Source organism: Amphiura filiformis, chromosome 13 (genome assembly GCF_039555335.1).
Source record: "Amphiura filiformis chromosome 13, Afil_fr2py, whole genome shotgun sequence".
NCBI lineage: Eukaryota > Metazoa > Echinodermata > Ophiuroidea > Amphilepidida > Amphiuridae > Amphiura > Amphiura filiformis.
In genome coordinates, this window is record NC_092640.1 from 44,912,630 (window position 1) to 44,936,641 (window position 24,012).

Sequence of the window (24,012 nt, forward strand, 5' to 3'; positions counted from 1 at the left end):
AATACTGCTGAATTTGACATGTTTCTGAATCTCATTATAGTGAAATTGAACATTGACAATGATTTGAAAAAAATGGGGGAAAAGTGCATGAAGTTTTGAATTTTGATAATCTCCGAGACAACCTAATCAATTTAAGTCGCTTGCTTAAGGTGTAGGTGGAAGTGTGTGTGTGTTTTGAAAATAACAGGCATGCTACAAATCACACTTCTGGAAATGTTAATGCAGGCTACCAAATGTGCTATTAAATTGCACTCGGTATTAGATGTATAGGAATTGAGGTGTGGTATATATAAATCGCACTCAGACAGCTGATTTAAGGTCTGCGATGGAGTGTTATCACACTCACACACCTTAAAACTCAATCCCTGATCCCCAAATAAGAATGTTAATGTTTTATTTTTAACTGTGGCACACACTTGCAAATATGCTAAGTTACCTTATGTTGTGTGTCATAATGTGCAGGATGAGAATTGTGATTTTTTTTTCCTAAGTGTTCGGATACTTTCTGGGCTCAGTATATATGAAGTGTATGTCAATGGTTTGGCGATTGATTTTGGGAATGTGTATCTACGTTACACAATTGAGTAACACAATACAGGTTCAACTTTAATGCTGTTTGACATTGATAATATGTGTACAAGAGAGTTGGGGTGTGCTAGTCTGTGTATTCATGAGTGCTGGGGTGCATGCATGTGTGCATCTTACCATTATATGATGTTCCATCATCATTGAGTTGTGCTCCTTGATTGCATACACACTCTGAGTTCTGCTCCTTGATTGCATACACACACATCAGCAGTATGTGGGGGGGGTGTGGGGTGTGTGTGTGGAGGGGGGCATGTATGCATCTTACCATTACATGATGTTCCATCATCACTGAGTTCTGCTCCTTGATTGCATACACACTCATCAGTAGTATATGGGGGGTGTGAAGGGGGGCACGTATGCATCTTACCATTACATGATGTTCCATCATCACTGAGTTCTGCTCCTTGATTGCATACACACTCATCAGCAGTAGGTGGGGTGTGTGTGGAGGGGGCATGTATGCATCTTACCATTACATGATGTTCCATCATCACTGAGTTCTGCTCCTTGATTGCATACACACACATCAGTAGTACCATCACTACTGCGTACACATTGGCCATATGGTCCACAGATAATGGTATCATCAACACAATCTCTACCTGCTTGAACTGCATAAGAAATAAAATAGAAGTCCTTGTTATCATCTTTGTCATCATCTTTTAGAAACATGCACTTATTCCATATGCAGATAAGTTATTTTGAAGGCCTTGAACAAAATAAAGTAGTTGCTGTAAGGGGCTGTACAATAATATTGAGCCATGTGGAGAGTAATTATCATCATCAGCCTCATTATTATCATTCTTATACACATAATGACATATTGAAAGAGTTACTCACCCAATTCACCCAGCGATTGAATATTTTTTGGCAAAAAAATTCAAATTGGCTAATTTCTCTGACACAAATGCCACTACAAAACAAACCTAAGCCTAAGGTTCATTTGCTGCCTGATATATGGCACTTACCATCACATGTTAAACTATCATCGTTTAGTTCAAATCCATCATTGCAGCCACACTCATATCCATACTCTGTATTCATACAAACTTGTTCACAGTCATCAGTTTGAATTTCACATTCATTGATATCTGAAACAAAAAACCACAGATAAAAGTCACAACTTATACTAAGTATATAGCCTGGGTTTTTGGTGATATTAATTTGTTTCAAGTTGATTTACTGGATGTATATATGGTTGTAGTTTTAAAATGAGCTGTTGGGAACTGCGTATCCACAACAAAAGGTTGTGTAGCTTTTAATCCTAGACGGATCTTTATCAAAGGCAATGTATTCTGCGAATTTCCTGAATATTTGACTTCTCTTCTGTTCCCTCCTTTCCGTTATTTCCCTGCAAACTATAACCTGCACAAGTTGCTCCATTTCCCATAAACCCATCTTGACAACTACACTTATAGCTGCCCTCTGTATTAGTACAGTCATCTACAAAATGTCACTTTAATCCCTTTCCTCTTATTTCATTTTAATACTAACCTGTACATGTTGCTCCATCACCAATAAACAAATCTTGACAACTACACTTATAGCTGCCCTCTGTATTGGTACAATCATCTGCAAAATGTCACTTTCATCCCTTTCCTCTTAATTCATTTTCATACTAACCTGTACATGTTTCTCCATCCCCCATAAACCCATCTTGACAACTACACTTGTAGCTGCCCTCTGTATTAGTACAGTCAGCTACAAAATGGCATTTTCATCCCTTCACTCTTATTTCATTTTAATACTAACCTATGCAACTTTTTCCATTTCCCATCCACCCTTCTTGACAACTACACTTATATAGCTGCCCTCTGTATTGGTACAATCAGCATAATAGTCACATCCTGCTGCTCCTGAATCACACTCATTGACATCATAGCAATCAGTTCCATCCCCTTCCCAGCCTGCATTGCAGTTACAATCATAGGAGGCATATAGATTCTCACAAGTAGCCATTTTATGACAGTCATTTGCTCCTAGACATTCATCGATATCTGTGTGCAGGAACAATTTATCTGATACATTACTACCAATTTCGACAAAAAAATACATTTTAAAAGGGGCACTCAGAGATTGGTAGTTTTTATGTTAAAATAACAGATCCCAGAGCATGGTAAATTTTGTCCCCATGGACAATAAATGGCTGAAGGCAGATGAATTCAGGGACCATGCATAACAAGTAACGTAACTGCAATAACCTCTATTGAATTCAAATTTTCTTTTAAGGTTCATTTATTAATTCTGATTATTGTGTTTTTAGAAATGATCGTAGTTGTAAGCGTGGGGGTGGTGTTTGCCTTATTATTCACAAGTCGCTAGACCCATCTCCTTGCCCTCAACTTAGCACTACCTCTTGTGAGATCCTATGGGTGAAATGCAGATCTAAAAATTCAAACCTTATGGTTGGTATTTATTACCGCCCTCCTTATCGCCATACAAATACTCTTCCCCAACTGAGTATCAGTCTATCCATGTGTAACCAACTGTGTCCTCCAGGAACCAAAATGGTTCTTATGGGGATTTCAATGTTAATTTATTGGACAAATCCCATTATTTGTTTGACGAGCTTGCCGACTTGAAGGCTAGTTACAACCTTGATCAACTTGTCTGTCAACCAACATGGCTTGGACATGGTAAACCTTCCATTCTTGATCATATTTATTGTAATGATGATACTCAAATTAGTGAGCTTCAATATCTGCCTCCTATTGGGTCCTGCCACCATGTCATATTACATTTTAGTGCTAACTTCAAGCCAAACAGCTCCAAACCTATTCCCCGGTCAGTATGGAAATATTCTGATGCGGACTGGGAGAAAGCTAACTCATTGTTGTCTTCATTTCAGTTAGACCATAACTTAGACATTGAAGTGCCTGGATATGTTTTCATGACTTTTTTATGCAAACTATGACTGAGTGTATCCCCAGAAAACTATTCGCTGTAAAGCCAAAATCCACCTTGGCTAACTGGTGACCTCCGTAGTTAATTAGAAAGAAACATCAATTGTTCAAGAAATGGAAATCCACAAAGCGGAAGATATCTATTTAAAGTACAAGTACCTTAGAAATAGAGTGTCTAACCTGCTTAAGCGAGCTAAACATTCCTATCTTGCTTCCCTTGCTGATGGCGATTCTCCCAGTAAGCGCTTTTGGGGATATGTGAAGTCCTTATCTGGTCGCCCATCCATTCCTGATACCATGCAATACAATGACGTTATTGCTGATAATCCCCAAGACATTACCAATCTTTTCAGTCAATTTTTTGCTGAATGTTTTAATCCCGACGACGTCGATATTTCTCAAACTCCATCCAGTATTTACCATCCTCCTGGGAATCTTTCCAGTGTAGTTTGTACAGTTGAGGACGTGTTTGATCTCATCCTTCTCCGAAATCGCCCTCTGCTGCTGGTATTGATGGTATTTCGGTGCCATGCTTAAAGGTACCGCCATCACCGACTCCCCAATTCTGACCTATATTTTCAATCTTTCCTTGTCTTCTGGCAGGGTCCCCTCTGCTTGGAAAATTTGCCGTGTCATTCCTATTTTCAAATCTGGGGACAAAAAGTCCATTACAAACTACCGTCCCATCTCTCTCCAGCCCATCATTTCCAAGATTTTAGAGAAAGTTATTCATAAACATATTCTCTCCCACCTTCAAGAATTCAATCTGCTCACTGAGAGGCAATTTGGATTCCTTCCAAATTCATCTACCACAGATGCCCTTCTTACAGCCATCTGAGACTGGCACAATGCCATTGAAGCCCGCAAAGATGTCGTGGTTGCACTTTTCGATCTGGCGAAAGCCTTCGATAAAGTGCCACACAGACTTTTGCTTCAAAAACTTAGTGCTTTTGGCATATCTGGTCAACTGCTGTCATGGGTTAATTCTTACCTTACAGACAGGTACCAGTGTGTTGCCGCCCATGGGTGTTCCTCTCGTCTTGTTCCCGTTGTTTCTGGGGTTCCCCAGGGTCTGTCCTGGGGCCCCTTCTTTTCTTGCTTTTTATCAACAACATATCTCTCATCCCATTTTCTGCAGGTAGCAAATTAGTTCTATATGCGGATGACACAACTTTGTACAAGCCAATCAACAACCACCAGGACTTAGCCGACTTTCAAGAGGACATCACCAAAATCTCCGCTTTGGTTTTCTTGCAATCTACTTCAAGCCAATGCTAAGAAAACCAAAACCATGATTATCTCCACCAAAATCAACCCCTACCCGGACCTTCTTTTAAAACTTAACAACCAACCCATTGATAGAGTGACAGACATCACCTTCCTTGGCATTCACATTTCTAGTAAATTAAATTGGAACACTCACATTGATGTCCTTTGTAAGAAGGCTCGTCGGATGATTGGCATGATACATAGGAACTTCCACCTTGCTCCTCAACATCTTCGTCGCACCTTGTACATTTCTCTGGTCCGTCCAGCTCTTGAGTACAGCAGCTCAACCTGGCACCCACTCACCAAAACCCAAACCAACCGCCTGGAATCTGTTCAGAGGTTTGCCTGCCGGGTCATATTACATTCTTGGGACCTGGATCATGACAGCCTTCTTTCCCAAACTAACCTCCCCTCTCTTGAGGCCCGTCGCGACTCCTTTACGGTGCGCCATGTGTTCAAAATTCTTGCTGGCCTTTCATCTGCTCCTAATGTATTCACTCCTCATTCGCGTTCCAACTCAAGATGTAACCATTCCCGAGCTCTTTACCCACCTTTCAGCCGCCTCACACTTTGTCAAAGAAGTTTCTTCCACCTTGGTCCTATGTTATGGAATGCGCTGCCAGAAAATGTTGTCTGTTGTCCCACCTTGTCCGCTTTCAGGGCTGCAGTTAAAACCCTCCAATAGTTGTCTTTTTTATCTTGTTTTTGCTTTTCAGTTTATTTTTGTTCGCTTTGTATGTAGGGCTTCCCTTTAATTTAGTGCTCTTTGAGCACTATTGGGTATTGCCTGTGCTTTTTGCCAAATGTTATAAATAAATTTAAAAGAATTGATGTCATGATTTTGGGGTTTATTAATGATTGATTTAGGTAGACCTTTTTTGGATGCATTATTAGATCTTTCTTTCACACACAAATGGAAAGCATGATAATAGTTGAATCATGTGCTTTGTCCAAAGCATATACATGCATATCAATATGTACCTGCAAGATGATAAATGGAGGAATAATTGAATTGAACCCTACCTTCACAGTCAACATCGATGTCATAGGTACCACTAGGACACTGACAATAGTAGGACCCAGGAATGTTTACACATTCTGTTGTTATGTATGCACAATTTTCTTGGTCTAAACACTCGTTAATGTCTGAAAAACAAAAGCAACATTTCATTAGTTGCATCAGTGGAAGCCCCATTTTTCTGTAAGGTTGAGGTGAATTATAGGGAAGGACAAGTGAACATGGAGGGAAAAAATATGAAAATTTACCTAAAATTGTCCCTCAAAGCATTTATTTTTTGTGAAATGGTTTATGAACAACTCAGTATAGTATGCAGAGGCTGCATGTTTAGCATACACATTAAGGCTGTTGTCGACAAGGTGGTTGTTGACAATTTTGTCAACAAAGCAATTTTCCCAATTGTCGACAAGCATATATTATTTATCAACAAGGACTAGTCATTAAAAATATTAGAAATAAGCTTCAGATCAGCATTATTTACCATGAAATAACTTCTATATAAATATAAAAAAGTAATAATTGAGCATACGATGAGAATGATATGGTGGATTAATAGGCTTCATTTTGTAGTGTTACCGATTTGAATATGTGTAATTGATGGTAATATTTTGATATAAATAAACAACGCATAAGTCTCTGAACTTAATATTTGGACTTTATCGATGTATTGCTTTGTCGACAACTTGCCGACGTTGGATCTTAATCTTGAGTTCCACTCAACAATAGCCCTAATACACATATTGTTTCATGTTTGTAGCATGTTTTCTTCTTGAGATATGATGATCTTAGGCAATATATTATGGGAATTTCCAGAAATTCCTGGATATTTTGAAAAAGTTAACTATTTCTAAACCAAAACAAAAATGCAATTGTTAAAAATAATTAGTTAATTTACTCTTCATATACTTATGCTTATTTCATTTAAATATTGGTGACCAATATTTTCACTATTTTCCATGACTTACCCACACAAAAACCATCCAGTATTTCATATCCATCATTACATGGGCATTCATAGGATCCCTCTGTATTGATACAGACAGCGTTGTCATCATCACTGCAGGCTCCGTCAAGACACTCATCAATATCTAAAGAAATATGAAACAAATCTGAATTAATTCTATGTGGGGTGAACATGTTCCTATATGCACATGGGAAGAAACTGTTATTGGAAAGGGTTGGTTCCTTGGAGGAGGGTGTGAGAAAGATCTGTCTGCAAATGACATACTATGGGTTCTTACATGTAGTTCAATAAACTGAGGAGATGATGTTGATGACCGTAGTTGTCGACGTACCGGTTGTGGCTGAAGCAAATCAGATGTAACAAGGAGGCAGTTTGTGGTGAGCTTTGTAGGTCAGAAGGAGGACTTTGGAAATAATGCATTGTATAGTTTGTTCAGCTAATAATCGACGGGCCTTATAACATCGCGGATTAATATCAATATATTTTATTTCAGAGAAATGTCATGTGACAACTCGCCAGAAGTATCACAAATTATTATTTAGGTCCTATACTTTGTCTTTACTTGATTTAACACACACATTATAGACCAGGCAGGTCAACAATATCACTCTTAATGTGAGTCTACTTTTGGGCGTAGTGGTAAAAGCCTAACAATTCCTGGCAATTACGAGCTGATCAAACTATAGTGGTTGTAGCATCTCCTCTCATTGTTATGACCCACGCACAATTCCCCTGCAGTGCCCATAGTGATCAAGGTTGTCTATCCATGGCCATCAAGCTCACAGGGTTCTCTATGGGTACTGCATTTCCCCCCCCCCCTGCATTCTGATAGGATATTCAAGTTGAAATCCATCCACCCCCTATGGAAGACATGACCTGAATCTCCCACACAGGGGTGTACATTTCAAATAGAGTCACCCATTCATAACTTGAAATTTGCACTGCCTGTGTGGTACGATTAAGGCCATGTCTGTATGGATTGCAACTGGAACAGCCCAATTAGACCTTATCCCATAATCCTGTCATAAAGCGTGTATCTAAAAAATGGCTCAATGTATAGAACTTGGACCAGGTGACTTTCGTCATGCCCTATCTAGTATGGTTACTGTCACTTTAAAACAAAGGCTCTAAATCATACAGAAAAACACCCTGACTTGGCCGACATCATGCTACACACCACCAATGAAAAAAATAATTTCAATGTTCCTTTTCTTCTAGTCAAATGTTTTTTTTGAGATACACCCTGTATTCAGTGGCATAGCCAAGGGGGATAGCGGCCCCCTGTGAGAAGTGTTGCTTCCTCTTGCCCCCTCCCTCCCTGTGGGATGATGGATGCCCTGATATTTAAGATTCTTCAGTCTTTTTTGTACTGCTTAGCCAATTTGTGACCATTTTTATCACAGTTTGCACCCTCTGCCAAAGTCCTGACTACACCACTGCCTGTATTTTATAAGGTTCTCTCCTCCATGTGTTGTAGCTGCATTCATTTGCACTCCACAACAGTGCCTTGCTTGAGATCAATTTGGTGGATGGTAAGTTATGCATTATCAATCTCAATATTTTATTTATCTATCAAGACCATTTTAAGTTTCCCTTGAAACACTTAACCTTCTATCCCAGTCAAAATAAAATAAAACAAACTTCAAGAGTTTTAACCTAAAAATTACACATATGTGACATGATCTGGTCCATGGGGGCCAAAGGCGGCAAATTTGAAATTGAGATATAGGTAAAAATATGGACTAAAAAACAATAAAATACATAGGAAAATACACATCACAAAACCTCATAACTTAAGAACCAAGCATGCTAGACCTTTGCTGTTTTCAGTATATGATAGCCTAATGTTTGTAGAAGGTAATAATTAATATAGTAACTCAATTTTCAAAAATGCCTCCTTTGGCCCCCGTGGAGCAGATCGTATCACTATGATACATACCAAAACAAGCCTTGTTGTCAATATGCAGCTGATATCCTTCACTGCATGAGCACTCATAGCTGCCTAGTGTATTAGTACATATTTGGTCACAGTCATTGGCAATCTCATCAGCACACTCGTTAAAATCTATTCAAAATAACAAACATACAAATTGATGATTATTATAGACTTAATTTGACAACATGCATGATTTTTTTGGGAGGGAAAACACTCAAAACTTAACTCGAGAATTGCAAGACCTATGAAAATATAAATGTGATTATTGGCTTCCTTAAGGGCTGGGGTATGAACGTATGAGCGTTTATTGCGTTTCGACAGTATTTTTTGTAGGACATGAGAGCACCTCAGACCTGTCGAATTGCATTCTGAATACTGAAGCATGTCTTTCTGATATCAAATAATTTTCATTTTTGAAAATCACAATATAATACAAATTTTATGACAAATTATAAAAATTTGATATTTTTCACATTTTGATATATAACAGTCCTCGGTAAATTATATAAATCTAATGATATATTCTTAAAGTGTATGTAGCAGGGAGGAAAAGCCGACGGTCAATTGAAAATTTTGACCTTTCATATTGAAGATATGGATTTTTTCCCCAAAAAGACCTATTTTTTTTGGTGTTTTGGGAAAAAAAATCCATATCTTCAATACGAAAGGTCAACATTTTCAATTGATCATCGGCTTTTCATCCCACCTACATACACTTTAAGTGTAAATCATCAGATTTATAAAGTTTACTTCAAGTACTGTTAAATATCAAAAATATCAATTTTAATGATTTGCCATAAAATGTGTATTAAATTGCGAATTTCAAAAATGAAAATTATTTGATATCAGAATGCAATTCTTCGTATTCAGAATGCAATTCGATATGTCTGATGTGTTCTGATGTCCCAAAATAAATACTGTCCAAACGTCCATACCCCAGCCCTTAACTCATACTTATAAGATAAATGCATTAATAATAAAAAGTAAAGTGCAGTTTTCTAGTTAAATGGCCAAACAGAAAAAAAATGGTCCCAGTCATCTGACTTGCTTTGAAGGTATGAGTGAAATTTCATAGCCGTGGAGTGGCTGCTTCCTGGCTTGATTTGCAATCACCGTTTTTTAAGGATGTGTACAGATGGAGCAAGTTGTTGTTTGCTGTATCAAGCCCAAGTAGACATATTATAAATCCTTTTCCATCAATCTAACATTCTGCTGCACTGCTCCTGACTTGGGACGGGCGGTGGTGGGTTGAGCGCTTTGTCCCCGGGAACCCTCCCTCTCCAGTGCAGCAACTGTTGACATCAGGGAATCACATTACAGTAGTGCCTACTCCCTTCTTGCAGACCAGGAACTGTTGGTATAAGGTGTTGAAACCAACATGCCAAGACATCACCCCTTAGTATACCAAGCAAACCCTTTGTCATGGATCTGCAGGGCAGGACTTGCACTGCTGGAACATCTTGATGTGTGCAAGTTCCATTAGAGGTTAGGCTGGTCACAGGATCCTGGTCCTATGTAGGGAAGTAAAGCTTGATCATTTATTCAACCTCAGGTAAGTTGAGTGGTAGCTTTGGATGATGTTATCTTTCTCGGTTCTTGTTACTTGTTACTGCCCTTCTTTCCCATACCAAGTTAACACCACAGTCAAAGAAGTTTCTACTTACCAAAACACTTAAATCCATCACCCATAAGACCGGAAGGACAACCTCCACATTTTGGCTTCACTTCAGGAGGTGGTAGGTCTATACATTGGACTCCTGGATAACAAGGGTTTTCTGTACAGCTGTCTAACTCAACAGAGCAATCATTGCCAAACCAACCAGGGGTGCAGATACAAGACACCACCTGAAAATAAATTGTTTTTAAAGTAGAAAGGAAATTGTATAACTATCAAGATCAATGATAAGTGTAAGTCACCCATAGCAACACAAAACGCATTCAAACGGAGTTCATTATTTTGTTCACGCCCACTAACATTAGATATAGCAATGTTTGCATATTCAAATCCTTTTGTTAGTTTGTATGTATCTTGTATGTGATGTGGCATTCCATTCACATTGTCCACCATTCATAAATGACCACAGCTTCCACTTGTGTTTGTATGTATGTTGTATATTTGTTTGTTTGTTTGTTTGTTTGAGGTTATTTGTTTCACTTACAAAGAATGCAGCATTATCTGATGTGAAATTCCATTCACATTCTCCATCAGTCTCACATGAACACAGCTTCAATATGTTTGTTTGTATGTATATTGTATATTTGATTTTACTTAACTATGATTACAAACAAGGGAAGAGGCTTACGCATCATACACTGGGACATAGAAACAGTCACAAATTGCAAACTAGTGCACAAGATCAAATTAATGATACTTAATTGTTATTCTTAATATATCAATATACAGAGGAAAGAAGAATCACACATCGCACACTACCACAATTAAACATGAAATTACAAATGGAAACATAACATGCATAGGTAGATAAACCAGAGAAAAAACTCTGGACATACCTGCCTGTGCGGGGAATTGAACCTTAGACCTCTCGCTTATGTGGCAAGCGCTGTAACCAATGAGCTACACAGACTGTCCCTGATAAACAGGACTCAAGTCTGGTACTTATAGATATGAACAATCAGGGTAAACAGTACAAACAACACATTACATACCAGTGTATGCGAGATCAATTAATGATGCTTACCCGCCAGCCTAATATAATCATACAAACAAGGGAAGATGCTTACGCATTATACACTTTGACATATAACTGTTTGTTGTTAACTTACTGAGAATGCAGCATTATCTGATGTGGAATTCCACTCACATTCTCCACCATTCACACATGAACACAGCTTCAATTTGAACGTGATGGATGTTTTAGATCTGCCATCGCTAACTAGGATCTTAAGCTTGACTTTGTCTGTAGATGTTGGAGTCAGTGCAAGTTCACCAGCTGAAATTTGGAAGAGAAAAAAGTTGTTAAAATTCTGGATATTTGACACTTGACCTGTTTAGGGGCTGCTTCAAAACTCGACCACTGATTCTAAAATGTGAATATTGGCATCATGGCATAGCCAATTGGCTCCCAAGATTAGGAATGGCAACGACGTGTGTGGCAATTCTCTAAAGATTTGGAGTATCAGAATGTGATGTGTGTGCAAATCCTCTGGCAGTGATTAGTAATGACCTAATCTCCCAGGCCTAATCTTCAAGCTTGTTGTTGAGTGATCAATATAATAAGCAAAATATTTTCTACAAAAAATCTATGTCTTTTTAAGCTAAGGGAGTAAAAAACTTACTGTCACTAATAGTAGCTCCTAGACCATCATAAGGAAGAGAGTACATAATCTCATCTCCATTAGGATCACTAGCATCTATCTGGTATGTATAGCTGGTATCCACTACTTGAGAAAACAGACTTACTGTCACTAATAGTAGCTCCTAGACCATCATAAGGAAGAGAGTACATAATCTCATCTCCATTAGGATCACCAGCATCTATCTGATATGTATAGCTGGTATCCACTACTTGAGAAAACATACTTACTGTCACTAATAGTAGCTCCTAGACCATCATAAGGAAGAGAGTACATAATCTCATCTCCATTAGGATCACCAGCATCTATCTGATATGTATAGCTGGTATCCACTACTTGAGAAAACAGACTTACTGTCACTAATAGTAGATCCTAGACCATCATAAGGAAGAGAGTACATAATCTCATCTCCATTAGAATCACCAGCATCTATCTGATATGTATAGCTGGTATCCACTACTTGAGAAAACAGACTTACTATCACTAATAGTAGCTCCTAGGCCATCATAAGGAAGAGAGTACATAATGTCATCTCCATTAGGAACACCAGCATCTATCTGATATGTATAGCTGGTATCCACGACTTGAAAAAACATACTTACTATCACTAATAGTAGCTCCTAGACCATCATAAGGAAGAGAGTACATAATCTCATCTCCATTAGAATCACCAGCATCTATCTGATATGTATAGCTGGTATCCACTACTTGAGAAAACAGACTTACTATCACTAATAGTAGCTCCTAGGCCATCATAAGGAAGAGAGTACATAATGTCATCTCCATTAGGAACACCAGCATCTATCTGATATGTATAGCTGGTATCCACGACTTGAAAAAACATACTTACTATCACTAATAGTAGCTCCTAGACCATCATAAGGAAGAGAGTACATAATCTCATCTCCATTAGGATCACCAGCATCTATCTGATATGTATAGCTGGTATCCACTACTTGAGAAAACAGACTTACTGTCACTAATAGTAGATCCTAGACCATCATAAGGAAGAGAGTACATAATCTCATCTCCATTAGAATCACCAGCATCTATCTGATATGTATAGCTGGTATCCACTACTTGAGAAAACAGACTTACTATCACTAATAGTAGCTCCTAGGCCATCATAAGGAAGAGAGTACATAATCTCATCTCCATTAGGATCACCAGCATCTATCTGGTATGTATAGCTGGTATCCACTACTTGAGAAAACAGACTTACTATCACTAATAGTAGCTCCTAGGCCATCATAAGGAAGAGAGTACATAATCTCATCTCCATTAGGATCACCAGCATCTATCTGATATGTATAGCTGGTATCCACTACTTGAGAAAACAGACTTACTATCACTAATAGTAGCTCCTAGGCCATCATAAGGAAGAGAGTACATAATCACATCTCCATTAGGATCATCAGCATCTATCTGATATGTATAGCTGGTATCCACTACTTGAGAAAACAGACTTACTATCACTAATAGTAGCTCCTAGACCATCATAAGGAAGAGAGTACATAATCTCATCTCCATTAGAATCACCAGCATCTATCTGATATGTATAGCTGGCATCCACTACTTGAGAAAACAGACTTACTGTCACTAATAGTAGCTCCTAGCCCATCATAAGGAAGAGAGTACATAATCTCATCTCCATTAGGATCACCAGCATCTATCTGATATGTATAGCTGGTATCCACTACTTGAGAAAACATACTTACTGTCACTAATAGTAGCTCCTAGACCATCATAAGGAAGAGAGTACATAATCTCATCTCCATTAGGATCACCAGCATCTATCTGATATGTATAGCTGGTATCCACTACTTGAGAAAACAGACTTACTGTCACTAATAGTAGATCCTAGACCATCATAAGGAAGAGAGTACATAATCTCATCTCCATTAGAATCACCAGCATCTATCTGATATGTATAGCTGGTATCCACTACTTGAGAAAACAGACTTACTATCACTAATAGTAGCTCCTAGGCCATCATAAGGAAGAGAGTACATAATGTCATCTCCATTAGGAACACCAGCATCTATCTGATATGTATAGCTGGTATCCACGACTTGAAAAAACATACTTACTATCACTAATAGTAGCTCCTAGACCATCATAAGGAAGAGAGTACATAATCTCATCTCCATTAGAATCACCAGCATCTATCTGATATGTATAGCTGGTATCCACTACTTGAGAAAACAGACTTACTATCACTAATAGTAGCTCCTAGGCCATCATAAGGAAGAGAGTACATAATGTCATCTCCATTAGGAACACCAGCATCTATCTGATATGTATAGCTGGTATCCACGACTTGAAAAAACATACTTACTATCACTAATAGTAGCTCCTAGACCATCATAAGGAAGAGAGTACATAATCTCATCTCCATTAGGATCACCAGCATCTATCTGATATGTATAGCTGGTATCCACTACTTGAGAAAACAGACTTACTGTCACTAATAGTAGATCCTAGACCATCATAAGGAAGAGAGTACATAATCTCATCTCCATTAGAATCACCAGCATCTATCTGATATGTATAGCTGGTATCCACTACTTGAGAAAACAGACTTACTATCACTAATAGTAGCTCCTAGGCCATCATAAGGAAGAGAGTACATAATCTCATCTCCATTAGGATCACCAGCATCTATCTGGTATGTATAGCTGGTATCCACTACTTGAGAAAACAGACTTACTATCACTAATAGTAGCTCCTAGGCCATCATAAGGAAGAGAGTACATAATCTCATCTCCATTAGGATCACCAGCATCTATCTGATATGTATAGCTGGTATCCACTACTTGAGAAAACAGACTTACTATCACTAATAGTAGCTCCTAGGCCATCATAAGGAAGAGAGTACATAATCACATCTCCATTAGGATCATCAGCATCTATCTGATATGTATAGCTGGTATCCACTACTTGAGAAAACAGACTTACTATCACTAATAGTAGCTCCTAGACCATCATAAGGAAGAGAGTACATAATCTCATCTCCATTAGAATCACCAGCATCTATCTGATATGTATAGCTGGCATCCACTACTTGAGAAAACAGACTTACTGTCACTAATAGTAGCTCCTAGCCCATCATAAGGAAGAGAGTACATAATCTCATCTCCATTAGGATCACCAGCATCTATCTGATATGTATAGCTGGCATCCACTACTTGAGAAAACAGACTTACTGTCACTAATAGTAGCTCCTAGACCATCATAAGGAAGAGAGTACATAATGTCATCTCCATTAGGATCACCAGCATCTATCTGATATGTATAGCTGGTATCCACTACTTGAGAAAACAGACTTACTGTCACTAATAGTAGCTCCTAGCCCATCATAAGGAAGAGAGTACATAATATCATCTCCATTAGGATCACCAGCATCTATCTGGTATGTATAGCTGGTATCCACTACTTGAGAAAACAGACTTACTGTCACTAATAGTAGCTCCTAGCCCATCATAAGGAAGAGAGTACATAATATCATCTCCATTAGGATCACCAGCATCTATCTGGTATGTATAGCTGGTATCCACTACTTGAGAAAACAGACTTACTGTCACTAATAGTAGCTCCTAGCCCATCATAAGGAAGAGAGTACATAATCTCATCTCCATTAGAATCACCAGCATCTATCTGATATGTATAGCTGGTATCCACTACTTGAGAAAACAGACTTACTGTCACTAATAGTAGCTCCTAGCCCATCATAAGGAAGAGAGTACATAATCTCATCTCCATTAGAATCACCAGCATCTATCTGATATGTATAGCTGGTATCCACTACTTGAGAAAACAGACTTACTGTCACTAATAGTAGCTCCTAGCCCATCATAAGGAAGAGAGTACATAATATCATCTCCATTAGGATCATCAGCATCTATCTGATATGTATAGCTGGTATCCACTACTTGAGAAAACAGACTTACTGTCACTAATAGTAGCTCCTAGCCCATCATAAGGAAGAGAGTACATAATCTCATCTCCATTAGAATCACCAGCATCTATCTGATATGTATAGCTGGTATCCACTACTTGAGAAAACAGACTTACTGTCACTAATAGTAGCTCCTAGCCCATCATAAGGAAGAGAGTACATAATCTCATCTCCATTAGAATCACCAGCATCTATCTGATATGTATAGCTGGTATCCACTACTTGAGAAAACAGACTTACTGTCACTAATAGTAGCTCCTAGCCCATCATAAGGAAGAGAGTACATAATATCATCTCCATTAGGATCATCAGCATCTATCTGATATGTATAGCTGGTATCCACTACTTGAGAAAACAGACTTACTGTCACTAATAGTAGCTCCTAGCCCATCATAAGGAAGAGAGTACATAATATCATCTCCATTAGGATCATCAGCATCTATCTGATATGTATAGCTGGTATCCACTACTTGAGAAAACAGACTTACTGTCACTAATAGTAGCTCCTAGCCCATCATAAGGAAGAGAGTACATAATATCATCTCCATTAGGATCATCAGCATCTATCTGATATGTATAGCTGGTATCCACGACTTGAAAAAACAGACTTACTGTCACTAATAGTAGCTCCTAGCCCATCATAAGGAAGAGAGTACATAATATCATCTCCATTAGGATCACCAGCATCTATCTGGTATGTATAGCTGGTATCCACTACTTGAGAAAACAGACTTACTGTCACTAATAGTAGCTCCTAGCCCATCATAAGGAAGAGAGTACATAATCTCATCTCCATTAGAATCATCAGCATCTATCTGATATGTATAGCTGGTATCCACTACTTGAGAAAACAGACTTACTGTCACTAATAGTAGCTCCTAGCCCATCATAAGGAAGAGAGTACATAATCTCATCTCCATTAGAATCATCAGCATCTATCTGATATGTATAGCTGGTATCCACTACTTGAGAAAACAGACTTACTGTCACTAATAGTAGCTCCTAGCCCATCATAAGGAAGAGAGTACATAATCTCATCTCCATTAGGATCATCAGCATCTATCTGATATGTATAGCTAGTATCCACTACTTGAGAAAACAGACTTACTGTCACTAATAGTAGCTCCTAGACCATCATAAGGAAGAGAGTACATAATCTCATCTCCATTAGGATCATCAGCATCTATCTGATATGTATAGCTAGTATCCACTACTTGAGAAAACAGACTTACTGTCACTAATAGTAGCTCCTAGACCATCATAAGGAAGAGAGTACATAATCTCATCTCCATTAGGATCACCAGCATCTATCTGATATGTATAGCTGGTATCCACTACTTGAGAAAACAGACTTACTGTCACTAATAGTAGCTCCTAGACCATCATAAGGAAGAGAGTACATAATCTCATCTCCATTAGAATCATCAGCATCTATCTGATATGTATAGCTGGTATCCACTACTTGAGAAAACAGACTTACTGTCACTAATAGTAGCTCCTAGCCCATCATAAGGAAGAGAGTACATAATCTCATCTCCATTAGAATCATCAGCATCTATCTGATATGTATAGCTGGTATCCACTACTTGAGAAAACAGACTTACTGTCACTAATAGTAGCTCCTAGCCCATCATAAGGAAGAGAGTACATAATCTCATCTCCATTAGGATCATCAGCATCTATCTGATATGTATAGCTAGTATCCACTACTTGAGAAAACAGACTTACTGTCACTAATAGTAGCTCCTAGACCATCATAAGGAAGAGAGTACATAATCTCATCTCCATTAGGATCATCAGCATCTATCTGATATGTATAGCTAGTATCCACTACTTGAGAAAACAGACTTACTGTCACTAATAGTAGCTCTTAGACCATCATAAGGAAGAGAGTACATAATATCATCTCCATTAGGATCACCAGCATCTATCTGGTATGTATAGCTGGTATCCACTACTTGAGAAAACAGACTTACTGTCACTAATAGTAGCTCCTAGACCATCATAAGGAAGAGAGTACATAATCTCATCTCCATTAGGATCATCAGCATCTATCTGGTATGTATAGCTGGTATCCACTACTTGAGAAAACAGACTTACTGTCACTAATAGTAGCTCCTAGACCATCATAAGGAAGAGAGTACATAATATCATCTCCATTAGAATCACCAGCATCTATCTGATATGTATAGCTGGTATCCACTACTTGAGAAAACAGACTTACTGTCACTAATAGTAGCTCCTAGACCATCATAAGGAAGAGAGTACATAATATCATCTCCATTAGAATCACCAGCATCTATCTGATATGTATAGCTGGTATCCACTACTTGAGAAAACAGACTTACTATCACTAATAGTAGCTCCTAGACCATCATAAGGAAGAGAGTACATAATATCATCTCCATTAGGATCACCAGCATCTATCTGATATGTATAGCTGGTATCCACTACTTGAGAAAACAGACTTACTATCACTAATAGTAGCTCCTAGACCATCATAAGGAAGAGAGTACATAATATCATCTCCATTAGGATCACCAGCATCTATCTGATATGTATAGCTGGTATCCACTACTTGAGAAAACAGACTTACTATCACTAATAGTAGCTCCTAGACCATCATAAGGAAGAGAGTACATAATCTCATCTCCATTAGGATCATCAGCATCTATCTGGTATGTATAGCTGGTATCCACTACTTGAGAAAACAGACTTACTGTCACTAATAGTAGCTCCTAGACCATCATAAGGAAGAGAGTACATAAACTCATCTCCATTAGAATCACCAGCATCTATCTGATATGTATAGCTGGTATCCACTACTTGAGAAAACAGACTTACTGTCACTAATAGTAGCTCCTAGACCATCATAAGGAAGAGAGTACATAATATCATCTCCATTAGAATCACCAGCATCTATCTGATATGTATAGCTGGTATCCACTACTTGAGAAAACAGACTTACTGTCACTAATAGTAGCTCCTAGACCATCATAAGGAAGAGAGTACATAATCTCATCTCCATTAGGATCATCAGCATCTATCTGATATGTATAGCTAGTATCCACTACTTGAGAAAACAGACTTACTGTCACTAATAGTAGCTCCTAGACCATCATAAGGAAGAGAGTACATAATATCATCTCCATTAGAATCACCAGCATCTATCTGATATGTATAGCTGGTATCCACTACTTGAGAAAACAGACTTACTGTCACTAATAGTAGCTCCTAGACCATCATAAGGAAGAGAGTACATAATATCATCTCCATTAGAATCACCAGCATCTATCTGATATGTATAGCTGGTATCCACTACTTGAGAAAACAGACTTACTATCACTAATAGTAGCTCCTAGACCATCATAAGGAAGAGAGTACATAATATCATCTCCATTAGGATCACCAGCATCTATCTGATATGTATAGCTGGTATCCACTACTTGAGAAAACAGACTTACTATCACTAATAGTAGCTCCTAGACCATCATAAGGAAGAGAGTACATAATATCATCTCCATTAGGATCACCAGCATCTATCTGATATGTATAGCTGGTATCCACTACTTGAGAAAACAGACTTACTATCACTAATAGTAGCTCCTAGACCATCATAAGGAAGAGAGTACATAATCTCATCTCCATTAGGATCACCAGCATCTATCTGATATGTATAGCTGGTATCCACTACTTGAGAAAACAGACTTACTATCACTAATAGTAGCTCCTAGACCATCATAAGGAAGAGAGTACATAAACTCATCTCCATTAGGATCACCAGCATCTATCTGATATGTATAGCTGGTATCCACTACTTGAGAAAACAGACTTACTGTCACTAATAGTAGCTCCTAGCCCATCATAAGGAAGAGAGTACATAATCTCATCTCCATTAGGATCACCAGCATCTATCTGATATGTATAGCTGGTATCCACTACTTGAGAAAACAGACTTACTATCACTAATAGTAGCTCCTAGACCATCATAAGGAAGAGAGTACATAAACTCATCTCCATTAGGATCACCAGCATCTATCTGGTATGTATAGCTGGTATCCACTACTTGAGAAAACAGACTTACTATCACTAATAGTAGCTCCTAGACCATCATAAGGAAGAGAGTACATAAACTCATCTCCATTAGGATCACCAGCATCTATCTGATATGTATAGCTGGTATCCACTACTTGAGAAAGCAGACTTACTGTCACTAATAGTAGCTCCTAGACCATCATAAGGAAGAGAGTACATAATATCATCTCCATTAGGATCACCAGCATCTATCTGGTATGTATAGCTGGTATCCACTACTTGAGAAAACAGACTTACTGTCACTAATAGTAGCTCCTAGACCATCATAAGGAAGAGAGTACATAATCTCATCTCCATTAGGATCATCAGCATCTATCTGGTATGTATAGCTGGTATCCACTACTTGAGAAAGCAGACTTACTGTCACTAATAGTAGCTCCTAGACCATCATAAGGAAGAGAGTACATAAACTCATCTCCATTAGGATCACCAGCATCTATCTGATATGTATAGCTGGTATCCACTACTTGAGAAAACAGACTTACTATCACTAATAGTAGCTCCTAGACCATCATAAGGAAGAGAGTACATAATCTCATCTCCATTAGGATCACCAGCATCTATCTGGTATGTATAGCTGGTATCCACTACTTGAGAAAACAGACTTACTATCACTAATAGTAGCTCCTAGACCATCATAAGGAAGAGAGTACATAATATCATCTCCATTAGGATCACCAGCATCTATCTGATATGTATAGCTGGTATCCACTACTTGAGAAAACAGACTTACTATCACTAATAGTAGCTCCTAGACCATCATAAGGAAGAGAGTACATAAACTCATCTCCATTAGGATCACCAGCATCTATCTGGTATGTATAGCTGGTATCCACTACTTGAGAAAACAGACTTACTATCACTAATAGTAGCTCCTAGACCATCATAAGGAAGAGAGTACATAATCTCATCTCCATTAGGATCATCAGCATCTATCTGATATGTATAGCTAGTATCCACTACTTGAGAAAACAGACTTACTGTCACTAATAGTAGCTCCTAGACCATCATAAGGAAGAGAGTACATAATATCATCTCCATTAGGATCACCAGCATCTATCTGATATGTATAGCTGGTATCCACTACTTGAGAAAACAGACTTACTATCACTAATAGTAGCTCCTAGACCATCATAAGGAAGAGAGTACATAAACTCATCTCCATTAGGATCACCAGCATCTATCTGATATGTATAGCTGGTATCCATAATAAGATAAAGGAGGCCATTATCTTGCAGGGAATCTGTGTTGCTGGTCTCAGTAATGGCACTGATGTTTGGTGGGAAGTTGTCTGAAAGAAGCAAATGAAAAATCATGTTACTTATTGCCAATACAACATGTAATGGGCTATTCCAGTTGAAATCCATACATCCCTTATGGAAGACATGACCTTAATCTTCCACACAGGGAGTGTGAATTTCAAATGGGGTTACCTGAATGGGTGACTCCATTTAAAATCTACACCCATTGTGTGGGAGATTAAGGTCACGTCTTTCATAGGGGGAATAAGGATTTTAACTGGAATGGCTTAATGCATGGGAACTATACTTTGTTTCACCTTGAGTTTAGTAGCGACACCGGTGCTTTTACATTGTTGTGCGGTAAGTGGGTTCACCAGAAAAATATGCACTGACATCACTACCAAACTCCAGATGAAAGAAAGTATCATAGTATTCTTTGTCTTCCATACAGCAGTAATGTATGGTTGAAATAAGACAGAGAAAAAGAAAGATGCATGAAATATCAGCATACTATGTTTTATCTGACTTGAAAGGAGGAAGACATTCTACTATTAATAGCAATCAAATATATACGGCCATGAGACTCTGGTTAAAACTATGGGCCTGAGGTGAGATCAATAGTACTTTTTTCTTGAGGTGCACAGCCTCCAAGGAAAAAAGTACTATTGATCATCTCATTTGCATTATCTCTCTCACTCGTTCTCTGTGCCAAATGAAGTGTATATTACTTCTTTTCTGTAGGTGGAAGACCATTGTTTTTATTTTACAAAATATACTACCAAAGTTTACTCACTTAAATTGTCCACCATTTCTTGAAACATTTGATCTGTCGTTGCTGTATTGGCTCCTATCTCTGTGCTGTTAGTTGCTAGAGAATCAAACAAGCACTCCTGATTCTCCATCCCACAGACGTCATACACTTCTTGTAAAAACCAAGTGCCATCATATTGCTCAAGAAGTTCATCAAGGAATTTGGGGACAAAGTTCACATTGTTGTATGTGTTCCAGTCATCTTCTTGTGAGTATCCGAATAAGGACGTTTCGGGCGTGGTTCTCCCTGCAGTAGGCAAAAAATATTTATGAAACCAATTGTTAAGGGCTGGGGTATGAATGTTTGGACAGTATTTTTTCTGGGACATGAGAGCACATCAGACATATTCAATTGCATTCTGAATATGAAGAATGTCCTTCTGATATAAACTAATTTTGATTTTTTTAAATTTGCGATATATAATACAAATTTTATAGCAAATTGATATTTAACAGGCAAAAATATGGAGTAAAAAACAATAAAATACATAAGAAAACAGACATCAAAAAACTTCATAACTTTAGAACCAAGTATGCTAGACCTTTGGTGTTTTCAGTACATTATAGCCTATTATTATGTTTGTATAAGGTAATAATTCTAGTAACTCAATTTTCAAAATGCCTCCTTTGGCCTCCATGGACCAGATCATGTCACATATTAGTGTTTCTATACTGTCTAATGCCCTAACTGAGGGTTTTGGCCCTTAATTTCCTGTATGGATACAGCCAATTCAATGGAGTCATCAACTCAACAATATTTGGGGCATATATATGATTATCCCATTATCACTCCTTGCTAAGTCTTGTTTTTTTTTTAACTTACACGACTTTCCATAATTAAATAGTTCTCTTTCAGTAGGTGTGTCGCCAGCTGGTTCTAGCATAGTTCCATCAGGAAACATAAAGTCATCTGTGTCACTTCCACTGTATACACCTTATCAATATAAACACAAAAGATATTAAAAATTATAACTAATGCGATTGATTGTATAGTCCAGTTATAAGTAATTAACTTAAATTCACTAAATTTGAAAGATGTGTTTCTTCTATTTCTTAAGGTGGTTTTAAATGCAAACAGAAGAAGATAATAATTTTTAAAAATTTTCGGCAGCGTTTTCAGCACCCTACCTCCTCTGATTTTAGCTCTCCAGGGACCAATAAATTTCAGACCTGGATACTGCCCTCATACGGTTGAAATTGCACATGTCCAAATAAATTCGGAAATGGTGTCAAATCGTTAAAGAACATCACAAATGACCTCTGCTGATTTTCCTGTAAAAAGTTTGTAAGTAATATGGAATCAGTGGCCAAAAAACAAAAATTTCACTTGACCCCGGAGAATTCCACTGGGATTTTTTATGGGAAAATCAGTGGAGGTGCGCAGGAACATGACTCAACATGTGAGTATACTTTTATTGGGACAAATGAAGTGATTTGCGAAAAACAACTTTCAATGTGATTGGTCAGAAGCCAACAGCGACTGCTTGGTTACCATGGCAATGGTTTTATTACCTTCATAACATGGCCAACATATCCCTACATATGTACAAACTCACTTGAGATTGTATCATGAAAGGTTTTGGAGATATTTGCAAAAATGTTGGAATTCATGATTTCCCGAAACACCACCTTAAGTCACTGACAGACTCGCCAAACTCCTGTGTATCTCATAAGCACCTGTGACCTTTATGGCCCAAATGACGATACCAAACATATCTTTCATAAAGACACTGCCATTTTATACAGGCTGTATCAAAAGTATTAATACCCGTACCCATCCAATTTGATGTCTAGTGAAGCTGCTTTTTTCGAATGCAACATTGCACACTCATCAAATGACCAAAAGGAATAGTTTAATGACCTTTCATAACATTAATCTACCAATTAGGTGCATCTTATGTTGCATTTTGATGTG

The 24,012-nt window shown here is 38.0% G+C and overlaps 1 protein-coding gene across 1 annotated transcript in view; it reads right to left on the minus strand.

Moving 5' to 3' along the window:
* Positions 1 to 1,527: 1,527 nt before the first annotated feature.
* The window catches only part of LOC140167703 (mucin-like protein), a 50,705-nt gene continuing 28,220 nt past the window's right edge, over positions 1,528 to 24,012 (minus strand). Inside the window, exons 17-27 of the mRNA XM_072190999.1 lie at positions 22,921 to 23,031; positions 22,081 to 22,344; positions 21,152 to 21,337; positions 11,976 to 12,077; positions 11,463 to 11,629; positions 10,343 to 10,523; positions 8,682 to 8,807; positions 6,744 to 6,866; positions 5,784 to 5,906; positions 2,370 to 2,585; positions 1,528 to 1,679 (exon numbers count right to left, since the gene is read on the minus strand). Coding sequence (XP_072047100.1) covers positions 1,528 to 1,679; positions 2,370 to 2,585; positions 5,784 to 5,906; positions 6,744 to 6,866; positions 8,682 to 8,807; positions 10,343 to 10,523; positions 11,463 to 11,629; positions 11,976 to 12,077; positions 21,152 to 21,337; positions 22,081 to 22,344; positions 22,921 to 23,031 — 1,751 coding nt within the window. The remainder of the gene's footprint in view (positions 1,680 to 2,369; positions 2,586 to 5,783; positions 5,907 to 6,743; positions 6,867 to 8,681; positions 8,808 to 10,342; positions 10,524 to 11,462; positions 11,630 to 11,975; positions 12,078 to 21,151; positions 21,338 to 22,080; positions 22,345 to 22,920; positions 23,032 to 24,012) is intronic.